Here is a 16,170-nt window from a genome sequence, read left to right as displayed (position 1 = left end):
AATGATCAGCCACGTGTACTTTCAGCTGCGGGCTTTGGGCTGCAACACACATTGGAGGTCACGGCGCACTCTGGATGGAGGTAGAAAGATTTCAAATCTGATGGACAGTTGGAAATATATATCTTGAAACTTGCAATTGGACACCGCAGATCCCCAGGCCTGGCACATATGAAACCTCAAAGGTTTCCTTGTCTGGGTTTTATGATCTTATGAATGCTGACCTTCCCTCTCTCACTGCAGGGAGACCTGGCATCTTAGTCAGGGGTTCCCCGAGGGAGACGTGGTGTCACACCCTCTCGGTATGGGGTGGAAATCTGGCACACACTCTGTAGCACCACAGTAGGATATACCTGGTGCTGCATGCTCTTAGGGTTCTCCTTTCGTCAATCGGGAGAATCTTTTGTAAGATTCTTTCAAGACGGCGCTCCTCCTAGCCCTGACCTCGGCCAGGAGGAGAGTGAGTGACTTATGTGTGCCGTCAATCTCGCTGTCCTGCCTTTTGTTTAAAGCGGACGAAAGTGCAAATTCCTGTAAGACTCTTTTCCATCAAGAAGCGTTGCTCTGAAAGTATTTTCTCCTCCAGCTCATCAGAAAGCGGCAGAAGAAATGTCTCACTGACTCGACCCAGCTCACACCTTGTCTCAGTATGTCGTGCGCACTTTTAACATGAAGAGGATATCAGCAGCTGTTTGTTCCTGACGGAGAGCACTCACAAGGAGTGGCCTTTCGAAACAGCATTTGTCTCACAAGCCGACAGTGCAGTGAGAGCAGAGCCTCCTCAGGACATCAGCAGGACTTCACAAGTGCCTTATCCTCATCCATGGTTCTCCGCGGAAGGATGACAGTGGCAGACAGCTATGCAGCGGCATCCCGGGCTTCTCCGTGCTATTTCATCCGTTTCTATCTGCGAGATGAATCTGAATCCTCCCTGACTCATTCTATGTTGAACCTGCTTCGCAGTAGTTGGAGCGCTGCAGATCTTGCGCTTTTACGCATCCTTCTGCAGCAGCAGTGCTGTGCTAAGAGAGCGTGGTGTTCCATACAAGGCTGATGTGGTATTAACTGTAGAACAGTCTGTGCCTCCCTGCTTCATTATGCGTATCAAGTTTGGAAACTGGTGTGGGTTGTCTGCTTGTGGACCTCAGAGTCACACTGAGTCCTCCACCAGCTTCACCCTTAACCCAATGGGGACTGCTCTTCGAGAGCGAAGCAAGGATACAAAAACATCGTCAGTTCATTTTGTAACTGCTGATTTTAAGGCAGAGCTCTCACAGCCCCTGTTGTTCCGTCTAAACCATTTGATATAATTCTTGATTACATTGTTTGCATAACTACGTTCAGACAACTGTTATGTCGCAAGTGTTGACATGTGCAGGAGATAAGCAAGAAAAACATTTGGTTACTGGTTACAGGGATAAACCCATAATACTACCATATCTCTCTTTGTGAATTGCTTACGATCTCATGTTAGGAAAAGAGCGGAAGCAGAAAGCCCGCTGATTCCTGTAGACTTCGAAACGTATTTCTGAGCCGTATTATCGAGGAGGAGATATGAATATTTACAAAAGGCAAACGTTGTCGAGCACGGACCCGGAAGGGTTAAGGCAGAGCTCTCACAGCCTCTCTGGCTTCATCTAAAGCAGCTGATACAATCCTGGTTTAAATTGTTTGCAGAACTACATTCACACAACTGGTTCATCGCAAGTGTTGTGACACAAGCAAGAACAATATTTAGGACTGTTTCCAGGGATAAACCCATAAAAGACAGTTCTTGGAAGGCTACACCTACACTCTGGAGTTACACCACTTAACTATTGCTGCAATTCAATATTTCAATGAATAAATACAGTGTAAACGGAGGCTTTGAATGTATCTCTGTTGCTATGGTTTCTCATGTGTGTGTGTATGTGTGTGTGTGTGTGTCAACAAACATTTAGATTCGATCCATGATGGGCAGGTGGCCACTGGCATGGGGGCCTCTGCCATCAGTGTATGAATGTGTGTGTGTGTGTGTGTGTGTGTGTGTATGGGTGAATTTTAACAAAGAGTGGTCAGAAGACTACAAAGGCACAGCATAAATCTAAGTCAATTTACCATGTTTGCCAAACATGAATTTTAGGTTTTTATATTGGTATAATGGATGTTTTAAATGAACGGACCTGTAAATCTCAGATTACCTCACCAATGGATATGAGGCAACATTAGCTTTTCAAATCGCAGCTGTTTTACATAATACTGGGTCCACTTTTATTCAGACAATATACAACGGATACTGAGCCGTAAAGAGAAGGATGACCTGTTAGCTTGTAAGTGAACATCCATTCATCAAATAGACCTATAATGCAGTTTTGAAATTCTTCATATCCTTTTAAAAGGAGCTGTATTTAACATTCTGAGCATTAATATAGAAGCAAACTTCATTTATGTAAAGATATACTCGAGTCTTGTCTACCTGAGCAGAGAATGAAGTTCTCCCTGTGTGTGTATTGCTATCCGAGCTTCTCTCTGCTTCGTTGACGTCACCGGGCTAGCCTCACGTGCTCCCAGTGCATGTGAGCTAGCCCCACTGGTTAGCTCTCTGCACCGCGCTCATGCAGCACATGCAGCTGACAATTCTGTTCTGACCCACAAATTGGTCACGCAAGTGTCGCACCCACCCTCCGGTTCCCCCCTCAGGTGAACACTGTCTGTCAGCACTTTTGCTCCATTGGAGTTTGCGCTGATAGCAAACGTTAGCTGTGAGCAACGGATTTACTGTCACCATGTTGAGAGCCATTTAGAGGCAATCAAAATGCTCCCAATCTCAGGTTTTGCACTGTAAACCTTAACAACACTATGTCAAATATTAAAACAATTTAAAAGCAATTAATCAATACATCATATATATGATGCACACTTACACACATTTAGTGCACATGCATGCAACTTTTACATTGCGGCTAACCTAGTTTTGAGACAAACGTCAAATCCACACAGCCATATCAAAGGGACACGATGTAGGATGGCAAAATGAATAGTCACCAATATTTAAGCAAACTATTTTGCATTTACTTTTGAGTGGACAAATTCCACAGTCACACACACACACACACACACACACACACACACACACACACACACACACACACATACACACAGAGGAGCAGACTTGCTTGTTGAGAGGTGTGGAGAAATGTGTTTCTGGTGTGAATAACATGGCTTCAGCCAACTATAAGGTCTGGACATTGGTAATTATTTCCTAAAAAGCCCACTGTGTGCCTGCATGTAAATTAGGTGAAACTGCTTGAAACTGACAGCTATCATTAAGATAGAGAATGTGTGTGTGTGTGCGTGTGTGTGTGTGTGTGTGTGTGTGTGTGTGTGTGTGTGTGTGTGTATCAGCCATGGTGTCTCTAGTGTGCTCTGTGCACCTGACAGCACCGAGTGTTCACTAAGTTGATTGTTTTTCTTACTTTTTTAAGGAGTTTAACATTAATGGTACTTGTGGAATTGTTATAGCTCACTAGGACTAAATAATACTGCTGCTTTGAGATGTACAAATAGATCTAGTCTGCACTTTTTCGGCGGGGCTGAAGTCCACATTTGTGGAGACGATAAGCCACATGATGGTGAGATTTATGGCTGATTAGATTTGGTAGTTTCAGTTTTACAGGTTAACAATATCTATTTTTTATTTTTTATTATGAATTTATTCTCATTCAAGTTCACTTTATTCTCCTAATATTTCAACTTTTTCCTAAAAATATTACATTTTAATACTACTTAACTATCTGCATCTCAGAGAACATAAAAAATATGTGGGATATGTACAGAAAGTACTGAACCTTATGTCTTGAAGATAATTTATTTCTAAGATTAACGTTTTATAAATACATTAAAACACATGGATGTATCATTAACAGGTCTTAAATACACATTCCTGAATTTTCCTCTCTATAAATAAATAAAATGTTAACCATATGTTATTATTTTTTTAAATCTCTAGAATGCAGGGAACAAAGTGTGGAGGACCACCGATGAAGAAAGCAAACCTTCGCCCCTGTACAGAGAGGAAGGTAAAACAAGAAGCAGCTTGATGAGGAATTGATCCAATGCACTGCACTATGTCACTTGTTTTCACCATGTCATTCATGAGTTTTCATTGTCTCAGCAACACTATTTAAAAACACAGCCTGCTATTGGTGGTCATGAGTGAGCCAGCAAACTGTCATTTATCAGTGAAGCAAATCACCTTCATAGCCTCAGTTGCCTCAGTTTGCTCCAATCATTTGTAATTTGTATATGGGTATTTATTTGGGCAGTAATTACTGTAATATGGGCGATCCAGAAGCCCCATCTTTTCGTCAGTTCCTTTTTTGGTTGTGTTCAGTCCAGGACGTCCTCTACCAGGAAATTGTATTAAATCAATTCTTCACAGTCGTTATCATCATGAGTCAGAGGACACAACTAGCGTTCTGCAGTGACTCCATCCATGTTCTCTCTTCTTTCCCAACATAAAGACATGCACGCTTCTTAAAGAAACATTCAATCACCCATGCACTACAAATTTGATTGAAGACAGCAATTTCATTAGCCGCAAATTTTCCAAAGGACAACACAGAGCTCAGGCCCTCACGTTCCATCATCTTTGCTGCTCATGTGTTATTTGTCCTCTCTTCTCCTTTTCAGAGTTAACCAACCCTTGAAAACAAACGGACAAAGTATTTTTTGTTGTTGTTGTAGCAAATGCTGAGCAAGCCTGCAGACGGACAGACAGACAGACAGACAGACAGACCGTCTGCATGAAGAGGGAGAAGTTGAGGCATGACGTGACATTCCTATTATTGCTTCACGTTTTCCAAAGCAGTGTTCTGTATGATTGGACTTAAAACAGCACGGTGAGCATACCGCTGGTGGGGCTGACGCTCGCAATCTGCTACCAATACGGCATAAAAAGCAACCCGGTGTTAGTTCACGGGTGTCAAAATTACATAAAAACAACAGATTCTAATGAGGGTTTGAATATATTGTATACACAGTAAAAGTGAAGAAAATCAAGTTCATACACTATGAAAGATGACAGCATTCTTGAGCGGTGTTAGAAATATAAGAAGAAATAACAAACAAAAGATATGCCTACAGTTGGGGAAAAAAAACAAAAACAATTGTAGATGTTGTTGAGATAGCACAAAGGACATATTGCAAAAGCAAATAAGTGGCTGGTGTTTCTTTGGTTTTATTTATTTATCTTGGCGTTCAGACTCAAACACATGTGTCGCTCAAGCAATTCTGACTAACGTTGTCTACACAGCACTCGGCCGGAAAATCTATTTGTAATTATCTAAATTCAAAATTGGTTACACAATTATAGTTTGATTTTTTAGAGAAGCCGAGGTAATGTCCTAAAACAGCATGGGCAACAATTTCAGTCCAACTGTTGAAACAGTGCATTTGCTGGGGATTATTTTTAGCTGAGGATTAATACACATTTGGTGCTGAGGGTGATTATTCAGCAGCAGGACAGCGTATGTGCAATTGACCCAAAATAAACTGCAGTGCCCATGCCCATCGTAATCACCCAGGGTTACGGCAAGGCTCACTGATGTATTAGTTTGGGGACAACAACGGACATGTACGGCAAAGAGGAATACATCTAGCTCAGGCTGAACTCAGGCCTCGGTTTCAAAGGCAATACTTGTTAGTAAGGTAGGTCTAAATGTGTTGACCAAAAAGAAAAGCATTCCAATAGTCTTCACATTAAAGCGACAACATTCTCCAGCTATTAGAGCTAAACGTCGAACAGGGAAGGAGGTAGGACAGCAATGTGCCGGTGAGTGACGGGCCAAGGTGGTCTGTCCGGTACCTTTACTTTCTTTTTTTAATCCCTTCAATTACTATCATTGTGCTTGTGACCTTATCACTGAAATGACAAAAAAAATACTGCTGGCTCCAGCTGATGTTGGACAGTGGAACAGCGCGGCGAAATGAAACGGCGACAGCGACAGGGACGGGGCCGGGAGAATGCTTGGATAAGCAGTGGCTGTTACCTCATTAGGGCCGGCGCTCCGCAGCGATGTTTAAAACATGAACTGCACACTCATTTAGTGCGTAATTTGACTGAGGTGCAACAGGGTCGAACAAGGGGAAGCAGCCAAAGTGGAAGGGTCGTGATCATTAACTAACATTAACTAAGCGTGATCTCTGTGACTCCATGCATCTCCGTCTTAAAGAGATAATAGCTCTCTTGCTTCCCAGGCTATTGCATCTTTTTTTTGTTCTCAATCTCTCGATTATTTCTATTCTATCTATCACTCCTATTTTGTAGTACCCTTCAATTGCTTGGTCTTTCACGTTCTCTCTCCCTCTGCCGCTCCCTCCCACACAGACACAGACACAGACACACACAGACACACACCCTATTCACTTTTAGAGAGCACTGTAGGCAGAAATGCCCATGCTTTGGATCATGCTGAGGAAGCAGGAATTAATTCCAATCAGGCTTGAACAGGGAAGAGCCATTCCATTCTGCACCACTCCTGGAGTCACTCACCCAAGAATCACCCCCACCTCTACTGCATATGCATGATAAAACACACACACACACACACACATACACGTGTGCAAAAATCTGTATCACACACAACATCCTGAGCACACGTGGTATTGTGATATCGCTTGGCACCCATACATAATTTTGTTTATTAAACATCAGCGGGCCCCGTGACATTAATATCATGCTAATGAATCCCCTGACACCCTCGTTCACCTGTCTTTTCCATTTCGCTGAGAACCTTAAGCAGCCTTGGTGTGCCGCTAATGCTGTTGCTCACAATAACAACATGTTTTCTCAAGATTAAAAGCATTGTGGTTTCATCGTCAAAAGCCTTTAGGAAAATACGACGCACCTTTGCCATTATATACTCTTCTGGAGCACGGCTCCTTTTCCTCCCCTTATACCCCCACCCCCTCTCCCCCGTCATGGTTTACCTCATAACAGTGTGTCGGAGAACACAGCCACAAAGCTCATCTGGGAGTAATGCAATCCGCCTCCCCCTTTCTTTATAGGCCTGTTCGGTTTCCGTCATTTTCCATAATATTCCTACCTACGGGGCACAGCTCTGACACAGCACATGTGGGGATCCTCCTCAAATGTCCTTGACACCATTCTACTTATTTCTTATCCACAATGGATTCACTGACTCCAAATTTATTTTCATCTCCGGTAACATCTCCTGTCTGCTTTATTCCCCCCCATCTCGACAGTGGGGGAGAATTTTAGCATATTGCTCTTCTTGGCATTTTCTAGCTTCCCCTGAGCCAAGATGGACAAAGCATTATGTTACAGGTCCTACTTATGCATCATGAAAATAGCTGTAAAACTAGTAATTTCATACAGTGTGTGCTCCTTTGGGCCATTCTGAGCTCCATGCTTGAAACTGCTAACCCGATGGCCTGTCTGGCTGCCATGTTTCTTGCCTTACCTATGGGGGACAGCTCTGCCACACTGCCGATGTAGGGACCCTCCAAGAACTTGGGCTCGCTGTCGTTGATGTCCTGGACCTTGATGACAAACTCGGACTCGGGTTCCAGAGGGTCATGGGAATGCTGGTCCCGGGCCCGGGCCCGAAGTGTGTAAAAAGCCTTCTTTTCTCGGTCCAGTCTCTCTGTGGCATGGATGTCTCCTGTTTGCTCATCGATGATGAAGATAGAGCCCGCCCCTTCTCCCGAGATAGTGTACTTGATGTTCCCCTCTCCTTCGTCAGAGTCTGTATGGATCTGTAAATTAGCAAACAGCAAATTATTGGGGAAAATGTTGATACTGACAAGTGTTGCAGTGGATTTTAGGGGTTTTACAGGAAACAATCTAGTCGTCAGAGTCTTGAGTCAACACTGTGCGTCATTGTGGACTAATAATTCATCTGTGGGTTTAGCATGGTGCAGTAAAAAAGCAGTGGCAATGCATAAGTCACAGATACTATGTGAGCCAGGGGTTTGACAAGGATTGGCACCACTACTCGGTCATTGAGAAGCAGAGCTTTCATGCTTTGAAGGACACTTTGAACCAAGATACAACACTTGTCTTGACATTTTTTCGGACATAGTGAGACTCTACAACCAAACAAAAAGCTAAAGTCATGGAATCGCTGAGAAAAATGGAGAGGATGGTAGTAACATGTTATGAGGGGACACACAATTGGTTGTACTTGAGACTTTATGATGATACTTGATCATGTAATTAGGTGAACAGAAATTACATTATATCTACCGCAATTAATCATTTACTCAATTACTTTGTGGGAGTAGTTGATGACTACTATAATGCCACAGTCATGAATACTTTGGTAGCCACCATCATGTATTTAGATTACATTGAAGTACTATTTAGTTGCAGTGTGTTTGATGGATAAGAAGTACTAACCAAGACATCACCCCACACAACACTGGTCAAAGGCATCGACCAGGAGCCATTCGTTGGCCAGAGGAGACAAGATATTCAGCGCAGTTGTGACATTAAACGCTTTAAAAGCCTGAGCATGCAACATTTACTGATACAACTGTAAGATTTGGTTTGAAATTTCAGAAAAACTGGTACTTTGACGTTTTAATTGAGATTACTACATTACACATTTTGGATGGAATTTGACTATTTAATTCCAACCGTTGTAATGCTAATAGTTTGTGTCGTTGATATAAATGCGTCTATCAGCTGTGACTAAAAGAATGCACGTTACTTTCGCCCTTTCCCTTATCTTATTCCCAATAGCAATTGCAGCTAAAGGCCTTCTCATTGCTCCCTATAGAGCAGCCATCAGCGTTGTCGTGAAAAAAAGACACCATAGTTTTAGTGATGATTTACATCTTTTCAGCACACCGTGCCCTTCACAGGATGTGACGCCCAAATTAGGAGATCAAAGTCATTTCAAAGAGTGTTAAAGGTAGAGACATAGAGGTGCCGGGGCTGAAAAGTGAACTTAAAAGAGCCCTTATAAATCAGAGCTATAGTTTCCCCCTAATGTGATTAGAAGACATTCCAGAGGCAGCAATAGGAGCAGCATTGGTCCCCCATCTCAAACTCCCCTTTGGCTCTTTAGTGAGCACTAGACCTCTCTCTCTCTCTCTCTCTCTCTCTCTCTCTCTCTCTCTCTCTCTCTCTCTCTCTCTCTCTCTCTCTCTCTCTTTCTCCCTCTCCCTCTTTCTCTCTCACTCACCTTCTATCTGAAATTATAATTCAGTGCCGTCTATGCAGTGTAACTGTGGTTCAATCTACTGAGAAGACCAGGAGAGGGGGAATTGCCCTGGCCTCCCTGGTTAATATTTTATAAAGGCTTAATTAAATACAGGCTTCTATCACCCTCGCGGGGTTTCATTAAGTATTTGTCGTAAAACCGTGGAATAATGCAAGGCTGTGCCTTGATATTGCTTCCCTCATCCATTTTCCCTTCCCATTTTATCTATCTGTTTTTGCCTTTTCTCACCATTCTGAATCATCCTGAAGACAAATGCATGGACAGTCAGAGGAAATATACTGCCGGATACTTCGGTGGTATCAATATTGCAGTTATAATAAAAGAACTTTCATTGGCCCAAACTCTGAGCATTATCAAATAAAAGTTTCCATAGTCACGCACCACTGGTTATGTTTCCTTTACCCGCTCTCTGTATTTCTAAATTACATTTTGCAGACAAGAATGTATGTGAAATGTTGTCATCATTGGCTATTTCAATTAGCTGGCAAATTCTAGCACCATGTGGGTCCTACCCAGCAATACAGACATACCTAGCTACTGTGTGTGTGTGTGTGTGTGTGTGCTTGGCTACATATGGACAAACACTCAAGCTTGCACGCATACATAGTGAGTTTATCCTTCATCATTCTGAAGATGCTATTTCTCCCCCCCTCAGGCTGGATATATCCATCCGTCTGTCAGTCTATCTTCACTGGAGTGATTCAAGTTGGCAGCTTGAAAAACACACACACTACGCTTTGCTAAGTTGTTCTAAGCAAACTAAAGGTCAGAGCCAGGACGTCACTCTGTTAGCAAAAAAAAAAAAAAAAAAACCAGGAGTGCAAATCTATCCGCAACTAATTCACATGAGAAGTTGACGACTGCTGGGCAAGAATCACGACCGCTTTATTGAGGAAATATTTGCATTTATCTGAGCTCTTTGTGTTCTAGATTTTGCAGTTGTGTCACCAAATGTGTATCTGGAGCAATGATTATGTCATAATTTAACTGCTTCCCATTGTGCTCATGCATATGTACATTTACACAATGGACTCATTAATGTTAATTAATGTGCATTGTGCCTTTTTTAATATAATACATATAATATAATACAGCAATTTGAAGTGTTTCATTAGCAGGGGGTGCTTGGGCTTGATGTGTTTTTTTTTATTGGCCATGCCAGTAGTATTAGTAAAGAGAAGGGTGTAAACACTATCAACGAACACTTGCCACACCATAAACGTTAAATTGATACTCAACACAAAGTCTACCTTTCGATGATCGCACACACAGTATAGACACAACTAATGCAGCTACGAGCGTTTGACACAATGAACACGGGAATGGATCCAAAATGCTGCAGGACATTGAGAGTTTGCAGTCTGAAGAAGTTCCATTGCCAACAGTGAAAATCGGGGTTGCCACTGGATGTTATTATTATAATTTTGTACCTTTCCATGCCTGAGGACATACTGTAATCACATTGAAAGGCAGATGCACAAATCATTTTAAAAATACGCAAAAGACCAGTATTCAGAATCTGTATATTTTATTATATTCTTACTTAAATGGTAATAGTAAATGGATTTCAAAAGTGTCTTTCTTCTGACAACAAGCGTTTGTCCACAATGTGCCATTCATCCATTCACACATATTCATACACTGATGGGCACTTACTTGCCCATCAGGACTATATGAGCAATCATATCCCCCCATGCAACGATGGCTTCGAGAGAAATTTGGGGTAAAGTGTCTTGCCCAATGATCGACATGGACTAGAGGTGCGGGGGATCGAACCGTCAAACCACTTTTTCTCCGGGCCCATGCTCGGAAAAATGTACGCGTGACATTAAAAAGAATATTTTGGGTCCGCTAACTTCATGTGTCATTCCTCACCTCAAACTGTGAGGCACGAATTGTAAGGGAGGGATGGGGAGCAAGAGATGAGTCACAGAAACTGCATGAGGTGAAAAGGGTGATGACAGTGACCAATAACTCTGTCAACACGACAACACAATATAGTAATAACATGTTGTACATTACAATGCTGCTAAAAATGTGCATTTGTAACCAGAACATAACAGATTTTATGTCGCAGTGTCTTGCTTTAAAGTTACACTTAATGCAAGTAGTAGTGAGGAACACATTAGGGTTTACAGTGGAGGGCTCTGGGGTGACTCAGAGGAAAGTGAGGCTGCTGATGCCCTGTCAGGTTCACCTTTGGGTCATAGCAAAGTGTCTTGCTGTCACTGTAGACTAGCCCGCTGAAGGGGGCGACACATGACGCACATGCACTGTCAAAAAGTCTCCCTCTTATTTGGTAGTCAGCTTTTTTAAGTTGTGTATTAAAAGTCTGTTAAAGCACACACTCTGCCTGAGTAAACATTTGACTGAGTGGTGATTTTCTATTGGCAAGACATTCATTTTTAAGAAGTAAAAACATCTCCAGGACCTGCAAGCCGCCCCTGTTCTGTTGACAACCATGTGAATTAAAACTGTTGTGGGGTTTCTTCACACAAGTAAATGTACAATAACAGAATGTATAATAATAACACAATCACACGAAAATAATAGAATAGACTGCCGAGACATTTATGAAGCCCAATTTGACATTTTCCAGTGGCAATATCAGAACGTGGGCTGCACTGAAGCCTTGGTTCATTGAGGCTTTCAAAGCGTGAGCAAATTGGCTGTCTTATATTTAAGTCTGTGTAATCAGGAGTAGGCCTGCCACATTTCACTGCAGCTTGTCAAGCTCTCTGATCTTAACAGCTTCAAAGTGTTAACAAGGTGACTGTATCAGAGACAACCTAGGTGTAGACAGCTATGGGAGAAGGAAGGGTACAGACCATGGGAGACAGAGCCAGAGACGAGAGTAAATGGTAGCAGAGTGAAGAAGAAAAAGAAAGAAGAAAGTCAGATGGAGAAGAGAAATTCAAATGAGGGGGCGATGATGCAGGGATGAGATGGGATAGGAGGCCGACCTGCAGATGCTTAGACAGAAGATTAAGAATGGAAACAGACAAATAGGGAATAAAGGAGACACGGAAAATTATAATAACATTATTTAAAATGACAAAGCAGAGTAAACAAAAGGCTTTTTCATCTTCCAAAATGGGAAATGTGTCTCCTTAAAACACTACGTCCCACAGCACCACATTTTCTGTTTGTTTCAATTTCATTTAATTATTTCCGTTCCACCCATCTTAAGCTGGTTTGTTTCTCTTTGATGACAGCCTTGCGATGTTTGGACCTAGATTTGCCTAATTATAGCTTGGATCATTACGCTGGGAAGAATTGCATCAGCAGGCATTTTTCTGTTGTCTGATTGATTGTGTCCATGGCCACAACACTTTTACTTCTCCTCAATATACAAACACAATGAGTTAAAATTAAGCCAACCAACACGACCCGTGTATCTCATCGGAACTCTTTATTGGATCAGATCAAATATGAAACAGATGAATGGAATCGTTCATCTGTTTCACTTCTGTTAACTTATTTTCTCTGACAAACTGCTGTTGCAGTTAAGGAACTTACAGCAAAACATAGATTTTAGGCGATACTGAAATTCTAATCCAACACTAAACTTGCTGTAGCACACAAAGGCACAAAAGTATGAGCGCTTCTATTATTTGTGGCTTCAAGTTCAGTGCTGAGTTTTAAAAAAGGGACAAAGAAGCACCTTGGATATAGACAAGCACAATTTCTTTACAATTCATGCTGAGACAGGATGAGGGGTGGGTGGATCCAAAAGAGACTGTTAAACTGTATACAATACCATTAAACTATAATATTTTTGTTGCTGGAATATAACAGAGTCTCTCCATCCAAACCACTTATCCTATTTAGGGTAGCGGGGCGCTGGAGCCGATCCCAGCTGACATTGGGCGAATGAAAGGTTCTCCCCGGACAGGTCGCTGACATGCAAACTCCACACAGGACTACCGGTATTCGAAACTCGGGCCTCTTGCTGTGAGGCGACAGTAATAATAATAATAATAATAACTTTATTTATATAGTGGCTTTTAAAAAAATAATAATTACAAAGTGCTTTGCAGATAAGCAATGTATAGTTATACATAGCTTAAATACGAGTAAACAAAAAAGTACCATACCATAAAGGCAATGGATACATCAAAATCAAACAAATAAAAAGAGCAAATGGAATTGAAAGATGACCGCGAGGCACACATTGTAAGAGAGGGGGTGTGGAGCAAGAGATGAAACATTACTGCAAAAACAAACAAACAAAAACAAGGTAACAAAATAACTGCAGAAAAAATCATGAAACGACATTAAAGGATGTCATCGCTTAAAAGCAATTCTATAAAAATGCAGTGCTAGCCACTGCATCACCGTGCAGCTCGCATATGTACATGCTGCACATAAATATCAACAAACTCTCTTTCTCTCACACACAAACTCTCAGAATGGATTTATCTCTGACAGCGTTTGTCAAAATAGTGGAGAAAGAATGATGACCGAGGAGAAGAATACGTAATTCTTGCCTCCTATACTTCTTTTAACAGCCATTTAGAATTATCTAGTCCCAACAGCAACTCTGCCTCCTACAAAAGTACATTTCCTGTAAGTTTCCTTCCTCCCTTCCTTCGCTCCAAAAATGTAGTTCTGTCATTTAGGTCTGCAAGTATTTATTATGTAAACGCACTGCCCAAAGCTGCCAGTTTAACGCTAGCTGAGTGACCATTTTATTGGTAAATCTGATTTCATTAGCAGAGTGGTGGCAGCCGAGGTGTGAGAGCGAGCGAGCTTGGCAAGTTTGCTGAGTGAGTTGGGGTGAAGTAATATAAAGAAAAAAAAGTTGTAATTATCCAGTACAGAGGCACACTGCTTGGCTTTAATCCTCTGCTGCTCATATTAAAGGTCTTGATTCCAAAAAACTAAAAGAGTCCATCAGTGTATGAGAGTTACACAAAGACATCCACACACACAGACACACACACACACACATACACCATTAATATTACGAGCACTAGCCAGTGCCCTAGTCACATGAAGTCCAATAACTTTAGATAATTTTATTAATAAAATCATCTCTCTTCGCCTCCTGCTGTGTCGCTCCCCCGAGCTCCCCTCAGCCCGCTCGAGCTCCCCTCAGCCCTTTTATATCAGTTCACTGCCTTCCCTAGCGCCCTGTCCTTTAACGAATCACAAGTCAGTGTGTGAAGTTCCTTCTTTGGCAGCTTCCTTTTGCAACCTTCCTTCTCCCTTCGTTCTTTTCCAAATGTCCCTCTGATCTGCTGGACTTGCTTGTTGGTTTGCCATCAGGAATGCAGCCCATTCACAACGGCAAAGAAATAATGGCCAAAGGATAATCATTCTGTAACACTCGACCCTTCTGCGGAGAACATCTTCCTTCATTTGTAGGAATAGAGAGATCAATATATGCAGATGCAATATTAGCTGGTCAATTGCCATGTCTAAATGATTAGAAACATGGGAATCACAAGATTGACGTGTGTGACTCATCGCTGAGTCTCATGCTGTCTGCATTAATATCCTGTCTTTCCAAATCACGTCCTATGTAAGGCAATCGGATCGTACACGCTGTCCACTCTCATCAACTCAATGAAGTTCATTTGAGAAACAGCTGATGAGTGGGATTTGAACAAGAAGAGTGAAAAAAAAGTGGGCAGAACATACCCAAATGCACAAATGGCACACATATTTGATTTGACATGTATTTGTGCTCTATATTCACATTCAAATAACATTATTCAATAATCATATTGTCTGGTGTCAACACATTATCCTCAACGTCAAAGAGAAGGGCATTGTTGAGGCGGTCATCTCTGATTAAAGATGCTGTTTGACCAAATAGTTCCAGAAACAAAGGAACCACAGGGACTACACAAAGTAATAAAAAACAAAGCTCAAGTTCAGCACCTGCCTATGGCGTGGCTGTGATGTGCATGTTGAGCATTTACAGCCCATTATTTATGCTGTAGTAGGCAACCGCAATGAAACAATAAGCAATTAATGTTTGTTGGCCTTGTTCACTCTCCTGTTGCTAACTGTATGAATGAAGTTGTACACTGGGAGTCGTAATTGACAAGTGAACTGTATAATCTGCCCTGCTAGTTCTTGAACGATCAGAAACTTCCTTCTAAAATAGAGCATCTCTGTGATTCTACATCGAGGGCAAGGGAACCAGATCAAGCTCCCGGTTCCCCCTTAGAACTCGTGATTCAGTCTCGGTGCTAGTGTTGTTCTACAATTTGAGATTGGGAGCCTTTCGAATGCATGTCACCGGCCCTTAACATGGAGAAGGCGAGCAGGCAGCTGATTGCTAAGTGCTGCTAACAGTGGGAACTACATTGCTGATAGAGCTAACAGGGTTTAACAGAAGAGTAATAAGAGGGTGGATGCTAGGCTTCTGCTACGACTCTGCCGATTGGGACAACATCATCAGATCTAACCGCCATATGAGTGCAGTGGAGAGCAGAGGCCAATTTATATGTATTATATGCTTTAATATTCAGTGTGTGTCTGGGCAAAATTTCCTTTGAAGGTTTTATCATCTTAAAGTCAAAATGTAGTGTAGCAGCTCCACAAGAAATTGTTCCAGTGATTCACCCTTGGAAAGTTTTTCACTTGAAGTATCAGCAGCAGTACTCAGTTTGTATTACAAGAAGCCAATGGACTTTCTCAGCTTTCAGAGATTCTACTGCACAACAAAGCAGAGTGGATCAGAGAACAATGAAGGTTCCTATCGATAGATAACAATGGGAAAAGAACGTGGGAGTAAAACAAAACTCAAAACCACAGCAACGCCTACGTTACACAGGAGCTATGCTCGTGACAGCTGAAGGTAGACGCTCTTCTAAAGAACTGCCGGCTTCCCCTCAATTGCATGGGTATACAAATGTGACATGCCAGGGCTTGCCAAAGAAAAAATATGTTATTCGGGAAAAAAATTACAGTATTGTTGAAGAAAAAT

At 41.9% G+C, this 16,170-nt stretch overlaps 1 protein-coding gene across 2 annotated transcripts in view; it reads right to left on the bottom strand.

The window, feature by feature from the left end:
- LOC137796433 (cadherin-22) overlaps positions 1-16,170 on the bottom strand; it is a 152,273-nt gene that overhangs the window by 50,488 nt on the left and 85,615 nt on the right. For both annotated transcript variants that reach the window (XM_068594366.1, XM_068594367.1), the window contains exon 4: positions 7,461-7,755. In XM_068594366.1, the coding sequence (XP_068450467.1) occupies positions 7,461-7,755 (295 nt within the window). The remainder of the gene's footprint in view (positions 1-7,460; positions 7,756-16,170) is intronic.

Source organism: Clinocottus analis, unplaced genomic scaffold, assembly GCF_023055335.1.
Source record: "Clinocottus analis isolate CAN_PGR_092001 unplaced genomic scaffold, fCliAna1.0.p SCAF_3, whole genome shotgun sequence".
In the NCBI taxonomy this organism is placed as follows: Eukaryota; Metazoa; Chordata; class Actinopteri; order Perciformes; family Cottidae; genus Clinocottus; species Clinocottus analis.
This window is presented reverse-complemented; position numbering and strand designations above follow the sequence as displayed.